Source organism: Populus trichocarpa, chromosome 2 (genome assembly GCF_000002775.5).
Source record: "Populus trichocarpa isolate Nisqually-1 chromosome 2, P.trichocarpa_v4.1, whole genome shotgun sequence".
Classification (NCBI taxonomy): domain Eukaryota; kingdom Viridiplantae; phylum Streptophyta; class Magnoliopsida; order Malpighiales; family Salicaceae; genus Populus; species Populus trichocarpa.
In genome coordinates this window covers 24309721-24329962 of record NC_037286.2, presented here as the reverse complement: position 1 = coordinate 24329962, position 20242 = coordinate 24309721, and the positions used below count along the sequence as shown (strand labels likewise).

Here is a 20242-nt window from a genome sequence, read left to right as displayed (position 1 = left end):
ACAAACCTTAGTTTGTCTGACCATGTCGTTAGTTGTCAATCAAAAAGATAGTAATTTCAGCCCATATTCAAGGGCAGCATCGGAATATCGAGTTGTGATTACTCCATTAAACGTTGCCCTTTTCTTAATCAACAAACATTAATTACCTTGCTAATGAAGCTTATAATAATAATAGTTATTATTATTAAGGAAGAGAAAATCAAGAAAAAACAAGAAGAGAGGAAAAAAAAACATACAGAGACAGACGTTAAAGAAGGGGAAGAAAACATTAAACAAGAAAAGTTCCTTGCTTTGACAGCAGAGACAGGGAAAGAGAAAGGAGAGAGGAGCTTATTCTCTTCTTCATAAAATTTTGGCCTTGTTGAAGGGTTTAAGCTTCTCTTTTTTATATTTTTTAAAATCAAATTCTTTGTATTGTTATTAGTTTTTTTTGGTGTAAATCCATTGTGGGAGCAATCAGAAGTGGAAACAGAAGTGAAAGATTTTTTTGTTTTGGTTTGGTTTTATCTATAGTAGTAGATCGAGGAGCGAACCCAAGTCTCTGATCTGATCAGTCCCGGTTAAAATGGTACTTGCTGCTTATCTTTTTTTTTTTTTCAAGTTTTGTTTTTTTGTTGTTGTTGCAATTTCAAGCTGTGGATGCTTTAATGGATGGCTTTTCTTTTGCTTGCTGGTGGACTGATCTGTGCTTAAATTAAAGTTGAAGATGTTACCTGTTTGGTGATATTAGCATATCCTGCACCCCCATTTTGCTCGAATGTTTTTTTTCTTTTTTTTTGGTGATGATTTGATCTCATTGAGATATGTGCAACGATGATGTTTTTATTTTTTATTTTTTTTAAGTGCCCATTTTTGTTCAAGAAGTAATACTAAGGGGTTTTGGACTTTTTTATAAATTGATTAATGTAGTTTAGGTTTTAATTGAATCGATTAGCATAGATGAGATGCACAGTTTGATGCGATAATTGAGTATACTTGGGTTGCTGTTGTGGATTAGTGATGATAACTGACTCAAGGTTTGGTATCAAAATAATGAACGAACGAGTCCTTTTTTTATATAATTTTAGCAACACCATTAGATGTTGTGTTCTCGTTAGATGTTACATGAATTGGAAATGGAGGCTGCATTCCATTTTTGCAATTTGTATTTGTTCATCTTTAGTAGCTCACCTCGAGTCAACCCATTTTGAACTCGTGGGCTAGGGATTACAGGGGACTCTGCTCTGGCGTCCTTTTCAATACTTTATGTATGGTTTAGTCGTCCCTGCATGATTAAAGCTTTGTGAAACACCATATTTTAATTAGTTTTTTGTTGCTGGAACCTTGAAATGGAACTGGAGGCCCTTATTTGATGCATTTTTCATCAATGGCCGTACTTAATTCAACTCTATTAAGGCCTCCTTCCTGCAAAATGTGGCAGGCCACATGAATCATTTCAGTTTCGTTCTTTTTGTGGATGTAATGTATCTGTATGAAGAAGACTTGGGGGCATGTAATTGGATTTAATGGCCTCAGTTTCAGTTTTATTATTTGTTAATAACTTCATGCAACCCACACATGGCCCCTAAGAAAAGAGGCTTTGCAACAATCTCTTGCCCGGTACCCTCCAAGCCCCCTAAGAAAAAAGGTTAAGCAATAAGCACTTGCCCAGTACTCTCCAACATTTGCTTTAATTTTCTATGAGGGCTGTTGTTTCCACTATGGGATTGACATTTTGAGTATCAAGTGGAGCCAATCAAACAAATATATCAATCAACACTGCAATCTCACCATATAGAATATGGGTGTAAATGATGGAGGGAGATTGTATTTTCTGCATGAGCAACTCGAATGATGAAACAATGACAGCTGAAATGTTCCTGTAGTCTGTATCTATTGTTCGGTGTATCCAGTATACTTATGGAATTAGATGTAGAAATTATTTCTCAGTCGATTCATGGAGATTGAAAATTCTTGGTCACCATTTCGACAATCATCGATGGGTATATACAGTCAAAAGTGCTCATTTACTATAACAATACCATATCTGATGCTTGTATCTTATTTGGGTGGCATAGTATGACTTGATAAATTTAAGAGGCAAAACATTGACACTTTTGGCTTTGTAGGCCTCTGCTGCCAGTCTGGTGGTTGGATCTCTTGTTTGGCTGGAAGACCCTGATGAAGCTTGGATAGATGGTGAAGTTGTGGAGATAAACAAAGAAGACATTAAGGTCCTCTGCACGTCTGGAAAGACGGTGAGTGCTTTTATTAAGACTCCACAATGCCCATGTTTGATGTGCCCAAACTTTAATTCAGACTTATTATTTACTTTCGTTCTTTTGCCATGCCTAGTTGGTTTGTTTTTGTCATCAAGCATATATCCCACTGAAGTTCTGTGTTTCATTGCATGAAATTTGATCATATATATAATTTTTAATTATATTACTGAGAATGCATGGCAATGAGAAAGGAGATGTGCTGAATTTGGGTTTCTTTTTTCTGTAATCTTGGAAAACTACAGGTCACTGTCAAGGCTTCCAAAACATACCCTAAGGATGCTGAAGCCCCTCCATGTGGAGTGGATGACATGACAAAACTGGCTTATCTGCATGAACCAGGTGTCCTACAGAATTTGAGATCGAGATATGACATGAACGAAATTTATGTGAGTATTCAAAAGCAAAAGGTTGCATTTTCTTTTTATGAGGGTTGGTGTCGGGTAGCTAAGTCGAACTGGTGCATGCTCTTACCCACTTTCTAATCTATTGACACTGATACTGTAATGGTGTCCCCAGACTTACGTTGGGAATATATTGATTGCTGTGAACCCTTTTACGAGGCTACCACATCTGTATAATAGTCACATGATGGCCCAATATAAAGGGGCAAGCTTTGGTGAGCTGAGCCCACACCCTTTTGCTGTTGCAGATGCTTCATACAGGTACTAAATTGTTAGTAATTGACAGTTTGTGTACTTATAACTTTTCTTGTTAGACGATGAAAAGGCTATTGCTGCTGATGCAGACTAATGATGAATGAAGGAATAAGCCAGTCAATTTTAGTTAGTGGTGAGAGTGGTGCTGGTAAAACGGAAAGCACAAAATTGCTTATGCGCTACCTTGCTTACATGGGAGGGAGAGCTGCAACTGAGGGGAGGACTGTTGAGCAGCAAGTCCTGGAGGTGATATGGTCTCACAATTTCAGTTTTATTTGGAAGTTTTGAGAAATTTGCTATTTCTGCCATTAGATAATCCATGACATGCTTGCTTTTGTTGTATTTCATCCATTTCGCAGTCTAATCCTGTTCTGGAAGCATTTGGTAATGCAAAGACTGTTAGAAACAATAATTCAAGGTGGGATGACCTATCATAAAACTTAATGTATATGTTGTTAATACTTTGCTATTTTGTCAGCTTGATTAGGCTCTGTTCTTATTTGCATGCTTTGAATGCTGTAGTCGTTTTGGTAAGTTCGTGGAGATTCAGTTTGATCAGGGGGGACGGATTTCAGGAGCTGCTATCAGAACTTATTTGCTAGAAAGGTCACGTGTTTGTCAGCTTTCTGATCCTGAGAGAAATTACCACTGTTTTTACATGCTTTGCGCTGCACCCCCTGAGGTAATTTGTCTAGATTGCTTTACAGATTGTTGCTTCTCGCAAAATTTAAGACAATAGATATAGATCCTGCCCCTTCTGTAAGAGTTTTGTTTTCTCTTTCCAACTTGTATTCATTTTTTTGGTACTTTGGTGATAAATTTCATGGAGTGCAAATATCGCTTTCTTTTATCAGCTTAATTTATACTCGTGTAAGATTCACTTTTTTGAAATTTTTACTGTATTTTGTCTCATGAAATCAAACTGTGATATATATAAACCAAAATTCATTTGAAAACTAATGCCTCCAAAGTTATTGTTTAATCAATATACTAGTATTTGTCTCCTTTCTGCTTGGTGGACTTTAATTATAGCCACAGTTCTAAAAATTACTCATAAACATTCAAATGTTGAATTTCTTACTTTCTAATGTTTAGTGTAAATTCTTTTCCTTATGCTGAAGGATGTTCAAAAGTACAAATTAGGGAATCCAAGAACATTCCATTATCTTAATCAATCAAATTGCTATGAATTGGATGTTGTGGATGATTCCAAGGAATACATTGCCACAAGAAGAGCAATGGAGATTGTTGGAATAAGTGCTGAAGAGCAGGTATATGGAACTATTTCTCAAAGACAGTGTCTTTAAAGGATAGAAATCTCATTAAATGTTAATTGTCATCTTTCTGTTATGCTTTTCAGGATGCCATATTTCGAGTTGTGGCTGCAGTCCTCCATCTTGGAAACATTGAGTTTGCAAAAGGGAAGGAAATGGACTCATCAGTGCCTAAAGATGAAAAGTCTTGGTTTCATTTAAGAACTGTGGCTGAGCTTTTAATGTAAAGAATCAATTTCATTAACCACATGCGTACACTCTAAAAGCCATGCTATTCTAACAACACATACACTTTTTATGCCATCATAAGAAGTGCAGCTTCTGAAATCATGATTTTCTTTAGGTGTGATTCAAAAGCATTGGAAGACTCTCTCTGCAAACGTGTAATTGTTACCCGTGATGAAACCATTACAAAGTGGCTGGATCCCGAATCTGCCGCAGTTAGTAGAGACGCGTTGGCAAAAGTTGTGTATTCAAGGCTGTTTGATTGGTAAGTTTCATTCTCATACTCTTAGAAAGTTATTTCAGGATGTTCCTTGCACATTAATTAATGGTTACAGTGTTAAATTATGCTGACTTCTTCAGAGCATTGACTCCGCTGTTCGGGATCCTCATCTTATCTAATAGTTTCCCTTGTTTTTTCTGCAGGCTTGTTGATAAGATTAATAGTTCAATTGGTCAAGACCCTCACTCAAAGTACTTAATTGGTGTGCTGGATATTTATGGATTTGAGAGTTTCAAGACAAACAGGTGCTTAACTGGTATGCCTTTCTGTTTTATAATTGATTAGTTCTTTAAGAGAACCGGTACAAGTTTTACTTGTGCCTCTCAAGACAAGTCCGGCATCATGTCTTGAGGCAATAGAATCTGTGCTATGTAGGAGTGGATGCTAGGGTGTAGAGTATGGTTAGGCTGTGTAGATTAGTTGAGAAAGAAACTAAGATTGTTAGGCCAATCACTGTCTTCCAGCTTTAATGTTTCTGCATTTGTAATCGCACTGGTTCAAGAAACTCCACCAAGCTTCCTTCACCCATCATTGTTGGAGCACTGTACTTGCCTCGTGCGGGCATTGAGAGAGGAGCTCATGCCCAGTCAATGTTCTTATCACTTTGGGATGTGCTGGAGTATATGATAGCGTGTGCTGTTCTGGGGATGTTTTCAATATAGAATAGCCACTAGCTCTGCTTTCATAGAGGGCAGAGCAAAGACGTCAATGATAGTTGAACCAATCACCTTGTGATGACCTTTTGTAGATGCCTATTTGATTCTTTCATCTGATGCTTGGTATCATTTGGTTCCTGCAGTTTTGAGCAATTTTGCATCAATTTGACAAATGAGAAGCTTCAGCAGCATTTCAATCAGGTACATTTACGGAAGTTTTCTATTCCATACAAGGAGGCCCTTGTTATTTCTCATTATATTGTATAATTTATGATGCAAATCCTTCTTTTGTGCAGCATGTTTTCAAAATGGAGCAAGAAGAATATACAAAAGAAGAAATCGATTGGAGCTACATTGAGTTCGTTGATAATCAAGATATTCTGGATCTCATTGAAAAGGTTTTTTAACCTCTACATAAGTTTTTGCTGGCATGGCTTAATCGGCTGTAACACACTTAATTTTTTTTTTCTAATCGTGGTAAATGATATTCGAGTCTGCTGCATGCTATGCAATTAATTTCTTTCATTATTAAGTGGATTTCAAATGGATGGTGTAGCATCTGTGACAGATATTGATGCAGTGATTTTTGTTAACTTTCATCTCACTATCTCGATAAAGAGGGTTTTTTTTTTTAAAAAAAAAGTTTAAAAGAAGATTATATTTAATTGACTGAAAAGAATTATGAAATTGCGATGGAGAATAAGTCATCTTCCTAATGTGAAAGAAAAACAAAGAACTATCATAGAAGAGCAGTCCAGTCCTCCTGAATATCAGCTAAGTACAGCCCTAGAGCATTTATAACCTTACATCAAAAGAAGAGATGAAAACTATTGAATCCTACAACCTTGTCTATGTACTGGTTCTCAAAGATTCTAGCATCTCTCTCCAACCAGATATGCCACAAATGTGACACTACTTTTGGTGCCACACTGATTCTTTTCTTACTGTCTTGGAACTTATGTTAGTCTTACTCTTCTGTGTTAACAGTCAAATGCTCACCATTTCTTTTTGAAACTGAAAAGGCATCAATGAAATCTTTAATTTCATTCATGGGTTACCTTTTTGTCAATATTCACTGTTTCCAATGAATTTTCAGAAACCTGGTGGTATAATTGCTCTTCTGGATGAAGCTTGGTAAGTATGCCAGCAAAGTTGCTGTATGCATTCTCTTCTAGCACACAATAAAACCAGTGACTTAAAAGTTCTGGCAAACATTACCTTTTCTCCCTGAATCAGTCTTTGACTTTTTCTTATTGTAGGATAGCTGATTCATGTCTTTTGTACTTTGTAGCATGTTTCCAAGATCAACACATGAAACATTCGCCCAAAAGTTATACCAGACATTTAAAAACCACAAGCGGTTTGCCAAGCCAAAATTAGCCCGAAGTGATTTCACAATTTGCCATTATGCTGGTGATGTAAGTCTCTGGCTGACTGCTTATGGCATACACTGAATGTTGTAAAAAAATAAGGAACTTTAAATTTTGAAACACTGGCAAGTAACTTGAGATAATTATCAGGTCACATATCAAACAGAATTATTCCTGGACAAGAACAAAGATTATGTTGTTGCTGAACATCAGGCACTCATGGGCGCTTCCAAATGTTCCTTTGTGTCGGGTTTATTTCCACCTTTAGCAGAAGAATCTTCCAAACAATCAAAGTTCTCTTCAATAGGTTCTCGGTTTAAGGTGTGATGGTCTGTTATTTTTCATTATGATGTGCTTTGTCTGCTTTTTGGGCATGAAGTTCTGATTTGTACTTTCCACAGCAACAACTGCAAGCATTACTTGAAACTCTCAGTGCAACTGAGCCACATTACATTCGATGTGTAAAGCCCAATAATCTTCTTAAGCCAGCGATCTTTGAGAATAAGAATGCTCTTCAACAACTGCGATGTGGGGTGAGATTGTTACTGTCTATTACTCTCTGTCCGTGAATTTTTTATTGTTGTAATTAGAATTGCCTGAATGTTTACAATCCAATACGGATTGCGTGTCTCATCTCAGGGAGTCATGGAGGCAATTAGAATTAGTTGTGCTGGATTTCCTACTAGAAAGACATTTGATGAATTTGTAGATCGATTTGGCCTTCTCGCACCTGAAGTTTTGGATGGGAGGTATATGATTGTTTCTTTCATAAGATGTTCTTCCCAAGCATTGAAGATCCTGACTTTTTCATCATATACTTTATGTTAGTTCGGATGAAGTCACTGCTTGCAAGAGGCTCCTTGAGAAGGTTGGGCTCACGGGCTATCAGGTAATTATTTGACAAGTGAGAAACCCTCTTCTCGCAGCATTCTTCTTTTTTAGAGTTGTGTGCCCTTCCTCAGCTGCTGTGAATTTTAACACCTTTTAATGGTTGCTCTAATAATAAAGCTTCTTTTGAAATTGTGCATGCATTCTCATGTGGGCTTGCAGTGATCTTCTGAGAAGGTTTTTGAGCTACCATGACATTCCATTTTCTTTTGCAGATTGGTAAAACCAAGGTATTTCTTAGGGCTGGTCAAATGGCAGAATTGGATGCTCGTAGGAGTGAGGTCTTAGGAAGATCAGCTAGCATTATTCAGAGGAAAGTCCGGTCATATTTGTCTCGCAGAAGCTTTATTACACTTCGTCGGTCTGCAATACAGATTCAATCTGCATGCAGAGGTAACATATGGTGTTAAAAGCTGTATTGGTGCATGTATTCTCATTTCTAATTGTCTTGAGTTTATCTGTACTTGATGCAGGACAAATTGCTCGCCATGTCTATGAGAACATGCGCAGGGAGGCTGCTTCTCTGAGAATCCAAAGAGATTTACGCATGTATATTGCTAGGAAAGCTTATAAAGATTTGTGTTATTCTGCTATATCGATTCAAACAGGCATGCGTGGGATGGCTGCTCGGGATGATTTACGCTTCAGAAGGCAGACTAGAGCAGCGATTATGATCCAGGTAAGATATTCTTGAGAAATCAATCATCAAGTTCAAATATTTTCTCCAGCAGTTTTCGGTAATAATATTCTGTTCATGTAGCAATGATTTGATTTCCCTTTTCTGCTTTGTGTTGCTGATTTGAATTTGTTCAATTTGTTTCTGTAACCCAGAGTCAATGTCGCAAATACCTGGCCCGATTACATTATAAGAAGTTAAAGAAAGCAGCAATCACAACGCAATGTGCATGGAGAGGAAGAGTTGCTCGTAAAGAACTGCGAAATCTTAAGATGGTCAGTTTCCCTTATTTTTCTTGTTTTTCCATTGGATCTTATGGTGCATGGTTTGGGCAACAGCTGAGGATGGAAGCTGTATTTTCTTCTCTTTTGTTCCATCAGATCTTGTGCTATGAAAAGACTATTACATGGTTTTCTTCCTGTCAGTGTACTGTGTCCTGCACTGCTAGGAAGGTTGCATGCGACTGTTAGTTTTTTTTAATGCTTAATCTGTATTTTGTGAAAGAACTAACCACACTCCACTGCATTTGGAAATAAAATATAGAGAATTAGTTTTTCTTGTTCCTGGATTTCTTCAAGCTGTCTGGAGTTTGGACTTTGTGCCTGTGTTATTATGTTTTCTAGTTTTGTATTTAAAAATTATTTGGTTCTCTCAAAGCAGGTGCACATGCTGTTCTGTTCTTTTATTTTATGTATATTTAGAGGTTCTTCTACATGAATTCTTCTTGTTCTCTTTTTTTTTCAGGCTGCAAGAGAAACAGGAGCTCTTCAGGCTGCCAAGAATAAGTTGGAAAAGCAAGTTGAAGAATTAACATGGAGACTTCAGCTGGAGAAACGCATGAGGGTATGTATGATAACACACCAATAAACTTATTAAATGAGCTTTATTTGTATCCGTCTAAAAATGGGACCAAATTCCATCAATTTTTAATTGTTGTCTCTAGTCATTTTTCTTTTAGTTATGTCCATGCTTTTCAATTGTTTTTTATAGCACTCTAGAATTTGGGTAAAGTGATTGCTGAAACAAGTGTAAGAATAAGTGTGCAGTTATTGTTTTAAAAACTTCCATTTTGTTCCTGTTTTCTGCTCCTTGTTTGCTCTATTAAGACCAAGTACAGGAGACACTTAACTGTTGGACATGTAGCTTCAACAAAAAATAGAACTCCAAAAACGTGCATGGACAACGCTCCTGTATGCTAATGCTTTTTAACGCTGATGCCTATAACTTCTGCTTAAGCTATCTGCTTCTCTTGTGACTATCCAACGTGAATGCTTTTTGTATATCTGATACACTTAACTGCTGAATATACTTTGGCAAAATATAAAACTAAATAAACCTTGAATATCTCATCCTATAACTTTATGTTTCACATGTAATATGTAGGCTGACGTGGAAGAGGCCAAAACACAAGAAAATGCAAAGCTACAATCTGCTCTGCAAGAAATGCAACTTCAGTTCAAAGAAACTAAAGAAATGCTAGTGAAGGAACGTGAGGCTGCCATAAAGGTGACAGAGAAAGTACCTGTTATACAGGAGGTTCCAGTAGTAGACCATGTGGCCCTGGAGAAGCTTACTATAGAAAATGAGAAACTCAAGGTAAGGAGGGTTGATAGTTAAGGATCTCTATTTTGCTTGATGATGCCAACATTTATATCACTGCATGAAGTAAAGGCTTCTCAGAAGTTCTCTCCAATATTGGGGTGAATTACTTGTGAATTCGTTTTCGCTAATTTGATTATTTTTATGTGATTAATTTCAGGCTCTGGTAACATCACTGGAAAAGAAAATTGATGAAACAGAGAAAAAATTCGAAGAGACAAGCAGAATAAGTGAGGAAAGATTGAAGCAAGCTTTGGAGGCAGAATCAAAAATAGTTGAATTGAAGACTGCTATGCATAGGTATTTTTCATGGTTAAGCTGTGTTTGTGAGAGGGGGCAGGGATTTTTATGATCATTGATTAGCACAATGTGGGAATTGGACTATTCTGTGTTCATAGCAATCCCTTGATACTCATGCTCTCTGTTTTCCCTTTTGACTTGTTAGGCTTGAAGAAAAGTTTTCTGACATTGAAACGGAGAACCAAGTTCTTCGGCAGCAAGGGCTGTTACAAACACCTGCAAAGAAGCTGTCAGAGCGTCCTCCAATTCCACCAACTCAGGTGAATGTTTTCTGCAAGCTTGTTTTGGTTTACTCTCCCTCTCCTTTCTTTTCTCTCATTTGTTTTTATTTTAATTGCAGAGTTTGGAAAATGGCCACCATCTGAACGATGAGAATAAAGCCAATGTAATGATTTTCTTTTCTTTGACCATCTACTTACTGTAACTGCGCTTGTGTTATTTAATAATTGTTTGAGTTATTTTTGCAGGAGCCACAGAGTGCAACACCGGTTAAGACGTATGGCACAGAGTCAGACAGCAAGTTTAGGAGATCCCACATTGAGCGTCAACATGTATGTGCTTTCAAAGATTGGGATGTGCTTCATCTGTTGCGTTTGTTCTTATGCAGAGCATCGGCTAATGTAATTTCAACATTTTGAGTCTTGTTCTTGCTGCAGGAGAATATTGATGCGCTTATTAGCTGTGTAACAAATAACATCGGGTTCAGTCATGGAAAGCCTGTTGCTGCGCTTACCATTTACAGATGTCTTCTCCACTGGAAATCTTTTGAAGCAGAAAGGACTAGTGTGTTTGATCGTCTCATTCAAATGATTGGTTCAGCAATTGAGGTAACCGGGTATATTATGATTGTTGTTCCTTAAAAGGCATTCTTGAATTGGAGGGAAATGATTAATTAAACAAGGAATATCATGGATGGAGATACATAAGTTGAACTGTTGGAGCTCTTACAACTTCCACTCAACAATGATCAAACAGCATAAGTACCATAACTGTATTCTTGATTGCAGAATGAAGAAAACAATGAACATATGGCTTACTGGTTATCAAATACATCTACTTTATTGTTTTTACTGCAACGAAGTATAAAGGCAGCTGGTGCTAGTGCAACTCCGCAACGGAAACCTCCCTCGGCAACATCCTTGTTTGGGCGGATGACAATGGTATCAGAATTTTTGTTAAGTTTCCTCTTTCGAAAGGTGGATTTCTTTCTCTAAATTGGCTTCTGTGTCAATCCCAGGGTTTTCGCTCATCACCATCTTCTTCCAACCTTGCTGCTGCTGCTGCACTGGCTGTCGTGCGCCAAGTAGAGGCAAAATATCCAGCCTTGCTTTTCAAGCAACAACTTGCAGCATATGTAGAGAAAATTTATGGAATTATTCGAGACAACTTGAAGAAGGAGTTGGCATCTTTGCTTTCCTTATGCATTCAGGTATTCTGTTTGATTCACCACTCTCATTTGCAATTGCTTTGGAGCCAATTTCAGTCTCATTTCCCTTCATATTTTGAAGCAATATTTTTTTAAGTCAAGTTGTTTTTATGCTGAATTTAGGCACCCAGGACTTCCAAGGGAAGTGTACTAAGATCTGGACGGTCCTTTGGGAAAGATTCTCCTTTAAGTCACTGGCAGAGCATTGTTGATAGTCTAAACACTCTCCTGAGTACATTGAAGCAAAATTTTGTACGATCTTTATCGGTTTCTCTGTTAATATTCTTTTAAAATGCAGATGTTCTTACAGTTATTGGTGTTTCAGGTGCCTCCAGTTCTTATCCAGAAGATCTATACTCAAACTTTCTCATATATCAATGTGCAATTGTTTAACAGGTATTTAGTCATTTCGGTCCTTTGATTTTATCATTTTTTTGCTGAAAGGTTTTCTTATATGGGAATCCCTTGTGATATCCAGTCTTCTCCTACGTCGTGAGTGTTGCACATTTAGCAATGGTGAATATGTAAAATCTGGGTTAGCTGAGCTAGAGCTATGGAGTGCCCAAGCAAAAGAAGAGGTAATCTGATATGCCTTTACTTGTCAGATTACTGTCACTATGCTTATCTTGTGATGATTATTTACTTTTCTGCGATGTAGATTCCTTGTCTGTCATGTGTGTAAATTTCCCTGATTCTCATGCTTTCACCTCCTTTGATTGCAGTATGCAGGTTCATCTTGGGATGAACTCAAGCACATAAGACAGGCTGTTGGATTTTTGGTATGCTAGAAGAATGCTTCTCTTCTGAGTCTTAAACCACTAAATCTCTTGCCGTGTTTTTCACTGAATCTTTTATTAATAATTTTGGTTCACAGGTCATACATCAGAAGTACAGAATATCCTACGATGAAATCACAAATGATCTGTGCCCTGTAAGTCTCTCTGTGCATGTACACATGTATATCTGCTTGCATGGTTCGGTAGAGCAGTTTTGAGAAACTTGATTTGTGCAACCAGCCCTATTTTTATTTTTATTCAGGCTGTGTTTTTATTTCTCTGCATACCCCACCTTTCAGTTTTATATTTATGTTTGGGCAATTTGTTTTGTTCTTTGTTTCATGCAATTCTCTCACATCAATGCTTTGATTGCTCAGATCTTGAGTGTTCAGCAACTATATAGAATATGTACGCTATATTGGGACGACAATTATAATACTCGGAGCGTGTCACCTGGTGTAAGTACTTATATCTAAATTTTTTAATAATGGTGTTTTTGGATTTATATACCTTATCAACTGGATTTGAATGATCATTGACTTCACCCATGATTTCTCTTCAGGTCATTTCTAGCATGAGGGTACTGATGACAGAAGACTCCAACAGTGCTGTTAGCAATTCCTTTTTGTTGGATGACAATTCTGGGTAAGAGTTTCTTCAATTTCACATACTTGCGATTTAGTACTATACAAAGTAGATTCAGATTTCAGAAGAAGCTTTATTAAAAAAAAAAATCCTCTCTTACATATTTGGATATGCAGAACATTAATGTGAAAAGCTTCTTCCTATCCTGTAGAAGTAGGAAAGCGCATGTTCTTTGAAGATGTATATGATTTTTTTTACATCTATAAGATTAAGTACAAAAAAATGATTGCACAGTGCAGGACCAATTAGCGAAGTTTTAGATGTCTGTATTAGGCTCAGGGTTGTAGAATTTGGTGATTTGGGGTTTATAAATTGGAAACAAATTTGAATTGTAAGAAATGAAATGGAACAAGGTAGAAACTACTAGCCTCCACTAGTAGATTTTAAGGAATCACTCCATGGGTAGAAAATCTAAGCATTACACTCGGGGTTCAAGGAGTTGCTCCATAGAGAAAGCACTTGTATGGTTATTAATAAGACGTGTAATTTCACAGCAGCATGTAATTTGACAGCAACAGTGCTATGATTGCTTTTCTATGAAGTGGTCTTTTCACAACAACTAAAACAAATGTCTTTACGTTCACTCTTTCAATATGATCAAACTGATTATTCTTAATACAGCATTCCCTTCTCTGTGGATGACCTTTCTAATTCACTGCAAGAGAAAGATTTCATGGATGTTCAGCCGGCAGAGGAACTACTCGAGAACCCAGCCTTCCAATTCTTACACGAGTAAAGATAAAGAGGCTCAAGCATGCTCTTCTTTTTTTTTTTGGTGCGAAGTAGGCAAGGAATCTTGCTCTTTGGTCAGTAGTGTTACTTGGTTGTAAATTTACCCCCTTTTTTGGTGGTTTACACGCTTTTTCTGCATCCCTGCTCCTTTGTAGAATATTCCTATTTATTTATTTGTTTCTTTGAGATTCGAAGTTGTAAAATCCTTTTTGGCTATCGAAGGGGCAAGGATATATCTTCTTGTTCAGTGAGTGTGCATTCATTGGTCATTTTTTAGGCAGCAAAAATTCATAGAGAATTCATTAGGGCAAGCAGTGTCTTTGGTTGGTGGTTGAGGCATTGCTCTCTCTCTCCACCCTATTTTTTTCTGTAAAAAAGAGAGAGACTCAGACATACAAACATTATACCTAGTAATGAGAAGTATATGGAATTGGTTTATGCACTTCTCTGCTTGTTTTCTTTATGTTATATGCCTTCTTATTGAATGGATTTTGTACCTAGCTTCATAACATTTCAACCTCCACAGCCATGCATTGCTGCTAAAGATTGAGCAATAAATCATTGCCTGTATGAATGGCTGTTGAGGTATGATCCGCCAGGGTATAATTTACTGACTTGTATTCTCAGAGGTCAAAGAAGGTAGTGAGTACTTTTAAGGATTCTTGTGTTGGCTGAAGAAGATTCACGTATCATCGAGCAGCCGGTGGATTTTGCAGATTCTGGGAAGTTGCTTAGAAGCATGGCTTAACTTTGGTGAGGTTTCAAGAATTTTTATTAAGCATAGTGTTGATGAGCAACAGAAACAAGATTTTCCTTGCGGCGGGGGATTCCTTCCTTCAATTTGTATCCTTTGGTGCTAGATGTACGAAGTTCCACTTGGACGAGGGTTGTGCATGAGTCCTAGCTTAGAGTTCCCCAGTTTGAGAATGATACCTGTTTATCGTATTAGATACTTTGGAGAAGTGTTTTTTCACGTATTTATCAAACCGGTTTAGCAGGTCCGTCCAGTAACTTGTCATCTTGGATCCTATTTCGCATCAGGTTTGCTTTTGAGCTAAATTGAGAGTTGACTCCGATCAAACACGATTGGGAGAGTACTGATTTAGGAGTTCCTAACAATTTCTTTTAGCCATGTGTAACGTTTTTCTTTACATATACACGTAAAAGCTTGTGATTCAACAGTATTCTTGCAACGCAAGAGAGACAGGGGCTCAAAGTTTAAATGCTATATTTGTCAGTCCAAATCCATTGTTGTTCCCAATTTCTTTTTGAGAGAGAAAGCTCAACTAAGCCTTAAATATTCTTGAGCTAGATAAGAAAAGGTTCCTAACTCTCTTGAGTAGTGAATGGGATTTGCCTTTTGTATTTGCATATGCCATTGTTTCTGTTGTTGTAGGGTCCGATCACTACAGTATCTTCAAAATTAGTCTTTGATTCCAATATTATCATCAGTAAGGATTATGGGAACCCAAAGAGTGTAGGTCTCATCACTAAGATAGATTGTGCATATTTTTTCGTAAAAATATGGAAGAGATAAAAATATATTTAGTCGAACGACAAAGACGAGACGGGATAGAACTAGTAAAAATTAAGAAAATAAAGAAAGAATTAACAACCTGCAAACATAAATATCTAAGATTTGATACAATAGAGCTATCATAGTAGATGAAGATTGACGAGCTATATTAATAAATGAACAATGACTATAATGTGAAATCAATGGAGCTTTGATCATAAAATGGGGACAAAAGTTCTCTAATGGCACCCATGAGGAATGCACATGGAAAACCCACAAAAACTTCACCTAGTACGCCATGGTGTGTGTCTAGTACGACTCCACCATAGCCATCTCCACCACAAGGTTCACTAGAATTTAGGGTGAGGACCATGCATGATTCTTGTTTATAAATGTGGATTTGGACTCAAGGACCCCTACTACGTCCTTAGGACCATTTTTGATCTTCAAAACTATACAACTGTAATACTACAAATGTGATTAATTCATTTGGTCCAACATGAATAAGATCTCAAGTTATCGGTTCATGTGTCAACCTATCAAATCAATGAATCTATCTAGTAGATCAACTATGCTAATATATACCATCAAAACTATATATTTATATATATATAACTAGAAAATTTGCTAATCATAAGGATAAAATTTCTTGATTAAATCATATCCATGGTTTAACGAGGCCAAAACAACAAACAAACAAAACCTTAGTCGTCCAGGGTTGAGACTGACTTTGGGCCCTTTACTTGATCAGTTTTAACAATCTGTAATCGGTCCATGGTATAGTAATCATTTAGGTCCCCTCTCCTCCATGTCTCTCTCTTCTTGGTTAGTTCTTGTTGACACTTGGGAGATTAAGAGAGGAAGACGACTCATCCCCATCCACATGCATAATCATGCACCCACCTCGCAATCAACTCACCTCTTCCACTTGCAATTCCACACCTACTGACGATGTTGGGTCCATTTTTCAGGTTGTGAACATGACGAGCCACGCCTTTGAGCCCAAACTTAACCATCCAACCCTTTTCCTATCTCAATCTCTTCTATTTTCTATGAAGCAATTTCTTGTTTCCTAATTTGTAGTCTACTGCCGATGCTGCCATGTACAATACTACCATGCATGCTACTTCAGGCTATTTTCATGCACCGAATGAAACCCATGATGGCTCGGTATTCGGTTAATTCAGGACTTGTTTTGAGTTAGATTTCATACAAAATAAAGGAGGGTCGACTCTCGTAGAACCCGATCAAAAACCTAGACCGGATGATTGCTGACTCTATCCAACTCATCAATTGGCATGGAAATATAATTTGGAATATTGTGTTAAAATTGAGATCTTTTGTGCAGTATTTATTATCTTCCATACACATGATTTTCTTCATCTCTTCGTATTTGACCTTTCTATAGCCGAAAACAACGAAGTTTCTGAAGGGATAACACCGTGGGAGCTATCAGGGACCGGTGCAGAAATTCTTGCAAATTAAATTCAGAGAAATTATGACAGATGGTGACTTCTACCAACAATATAGTTAATTAGCTAATTATTAATTAATTAATTATAATCTCCAAACCTTAGAGTAGAGATAATTATCTAATTAATTAAATTAGCCAAGGCATAAAATAGAAACGATTCTCCTCATCTAAACAGATAGCAAAAGACCCCAGCATTAATTTAGAAGATCCAACCTAGCTAGATATTAAGCATTTTCCAAAAAAAAACAATAATCAAATCTATAATGTGCTCTTCCAATTCATTTTTTAATATGATTAGATTAAGTTCATCACAATGTCATACATCACCACCTTATTACAAATCTAATGCTTTTTTTTTATATATATATATATATATATAACACTACTTTGATAGATAGCCGACGAAGAGGGTTTTTTTTTTTTTTTTTTTTTTATATATTATTTTTTTAGAAAAGAAGTTGCATTTTTCCATATATCACAATCAATCAAAATTATTTATGAAGTTAGTGGCTAGCTAGTACATTCATTCTCTGGTTGTCTTATGTGGCTGTGACTGTGACTTGGACCCAATGGAAGAAATCCAAGTTAGTCACTTTCATATCAACTTGACAATCCCAATTTTTTAATAAATAATATAAAATTATTTTTAATTAACAACTTAATTTCTTAGAATGACACTAACAATTATTTAACGAATACAAGAATTGTTAACTTTTTAAAATTATTCTAGAAAGAAAAGTAGCTAATATTTTGTTCTCTTTCGTTTATTTATGCTTTTCGTTGGTGCATGATCATCTCTACTAACCTTTTTGATGGGGTGGGATACTTGTAAATATTCATAAAAATCATTATTGGAGTTTTGATATGAAATTATTATTGGAAGTTCATCCAGTAGATTAAATTTTTTATTGAAATAATTCTTTGACATTAATGATAAATAAACCTATTTGCATCTAATTGTGCAGTAAAGTGTGGGATATTATCATGGCAACATTGCATTTGATTGAAAGAAGATTTTTGGTACTTTTTTTGTATGGGAAATTAATACGAAATTTGTACATGTGGGGCGATTGATTTTTGTGTGAATTGTCAGCCCCATGGAAAGTGTACCCTGGGTTGGTTCCAATGGAGCATATGTTACTTTTATGCTGTATTTGTTTTTATGGTGATATTTTATTTAAAAAAAAATTAAAATGTTTTTTTTTAAATTATTTTTTTGGGTGTTTTTGGATTGTTTTGGTATGTTGAAGTCAAAAATAAATTTTAAAAATAAAAATATATATTATTTTGATATATTTCCAAGTAAAATGAACTTTGAAAAACAATAATTACCATAATAACAATCACTATCTTAGTCCTAATAGAGACACATATCGACTTTGAATAAATCGAGCACCATCCTTGTCAATTTTGTAAAAGTGCCAAGTGGTCATAGTTATGAAAGGTGTGTTGAGGTGTGGTTGGAACTGTATTTTATCTCAACCATAATTTTGAAAGCATTCGGTGGGGCCGTTTGTTTTCACAGCCCAGCCATGCTTCTCAAATATTTTGAAATTTCTTTCTTGCTTTCAAATTAATTTTTTTTGATTTTTTTAGATCGTTTGATTTGCTGATGTTAAAAAGAAATTTTAAAAATAAAAAAATATATATTTTCATATATTTTCAAATAAAAAACACTTTGAAAAGCAATCGTTATTACAACGTCAAACACTTCCTAATCAACACACACTATATTTTTATATGAGTCTCGCTAAAAACTTTATCTTGAATCTATCTTTTCAAACTGTAACCATAAAAATTACTATCATAATATTAAACACACACGAACACACAAGTGATCGGTGTTAACCAAATTATTATCATAATTATATCACCCCATTCAGACTTGACTCATGTAAATATGAGTAACAGATTAGGTGAATTACTTAGATTAATTCAACCTTTCTCTCTTAAACAAAAAAAAAAAAACTAAAACGACATTGTTCTTTTATTTTAGTAAGTATCACCGTTTTGTTGATTGCGAAATGATGCCAGACTACCCACTCACCTTGACAATTGTAAAGCAATCCTGGATCATAAAGGAAATAGATTTAGTGGTCGATAACTCGATATTCATGGCAAAAGAGTATTTATGACACCACAGCGACAAACAGACTGGTTTTGCCGATGAAAATAGTCGTCGAGAAAACCAAATTTTGTCTCGAGAAGTTCGTTCATAGAGACTCTCTTCATATTTATTTGGTATATTCCGAGGGATTCAAGTAAATTTGCACCAAAAAAATAAAAAAAAAGGAGTCATATTGTGATCTCTATAGATTCTGTGATAAAAAAACACACACACATCAATAATCTCTATAGATTTTGTGATCTGTGTTGTGTGTAAATATACACATACAAACACACACAACACAGATCACAAAATCTATAGAGATGATTGATGATCATCATCATCATTATTTTTTGTATTTCTGCTGGAGCTAGCAGGTGCTGGTTTAATTATTTAATCACGAAGAGAATTATTGATGACGAGCGGGCTAGAATAGTTTCACATGTTAATTAACTTGGAAAATCAGATTTATATTAAGAAAATCTAGCTCGACTGATTTCTCACCGAGTCTTAATATTCCAAAATATCACATTAAACGGGCTGTTCCATGTGGTCTCATGTGTTTCCACATCCTTAATTATCTCTACCTCGACTCCGGCCAGAATATATTAACTCCTGGTCCAGTGACCAAAACCCATCTTACATTACACTTCAAATCTAAAATCAACTCCTACTTAGTCATGTTCTTGTCTAACTTGGTAAACCCTTGGTCATGTTCTTGAAGATATTGAGATTCCCTGTTCCAATAAAAATATTATGTTTATGCATGTAGTTATTATAGTTACAAAGTTAGTTAGACTAATTAATTAACTTCTGATTTAATTTATTTATTTTCTTGTTGAAGACGTTTGACTAACATATATAATTAATTTAGGAAGGCTTGAAACCATATGACCTCCTTGAAGGAAAAATATATTTATATATAACATAACATGCTCACTTAAATTTACTGGGGTTTCCATCTTCATTTTTATTTAAGTACCTTTAACTTTAATTAATTGAGACAATCTTTTTCGCATTGTTTAAATCCTTGGTCTGTGTGTGTGTGAGTTCGGTGGTGGACTTGGTTTTGGGAATTATATACTGCCTTCTAGTTTTTTTTAATAGAATAATGAAGTTTTATTGCAAGATATATTACTGGCAATAATAATATTTTTCATGATCATTATTTTCGTTGTTACCTATTTTGGAGCCCAACATAAACAAAAAAAATCATAAAAAATAGAAAGGAAAGAGAAAATACAAAAAATTAAAAATATACTAGAAGAAAATAAAAAATATATATCAGTAAGAATAATATACCAGAACGCCTAGAAAATTGTTGGAGACTGGTTAAGAAAGATTAAAATATACAAGATTGAAAAATTTAATAGTATATTTT

General features: G+C 35.7%; 1 protein-coding gene across 1 annotated transcript; it reads left to right on the top strand.

Annotated features, from left to right (window-relative positions):
- Positions 1-192: 192 nt before the first annotated feature.
- Positions 193-14206, top strand: LOC7461476 (myosin-6). The gene is made up of 39 exons (XM_002303064.4): positions 193-568; positions 2109-2237; positions 2504-2647; positions 2778-2923; positions 3007-3163; positions 3277-3335; positions 3440-3599; positions 4039-4188; positions 4278-4414; positions 4535-4681; positions 4840-4941; positions 5496-5553; positions 5649-5750; positions 6449-6486; positions 6644-6770; positions 6873-7043; positions 7124-7255; positions 7362-7471; positions 7551-7611; positions 7826-8003; positions 8084-8289; positions 8442-8561; positions 9031-9129; positions 9670-9882; positions 10046-10185; positions 10331-10445; positions 10526-10570; positions 10653-10736; positions 10842-11012; positions 11193-11345; positions 11423-11614; positions 11735-11863; positions 11937-12007; positions 12090-12189; positions 12334-12390; positions 12486-12542; positions 12765-12845; positions 12950-13032; positions 13654-14206. The coding sequence occupies exons 1-39, from the start codon at positions 566-568 to the stop codon at positions 13766-13768; spliced, it is 4542 nt and encodes a 1513-aa protein (XP_002303100.1). The 5' UTR covers positions 193-565; the 3' UTR covers positions 13769-14206.
- Positions 14207-20242: the final 6036 nt, after the last annotated feature.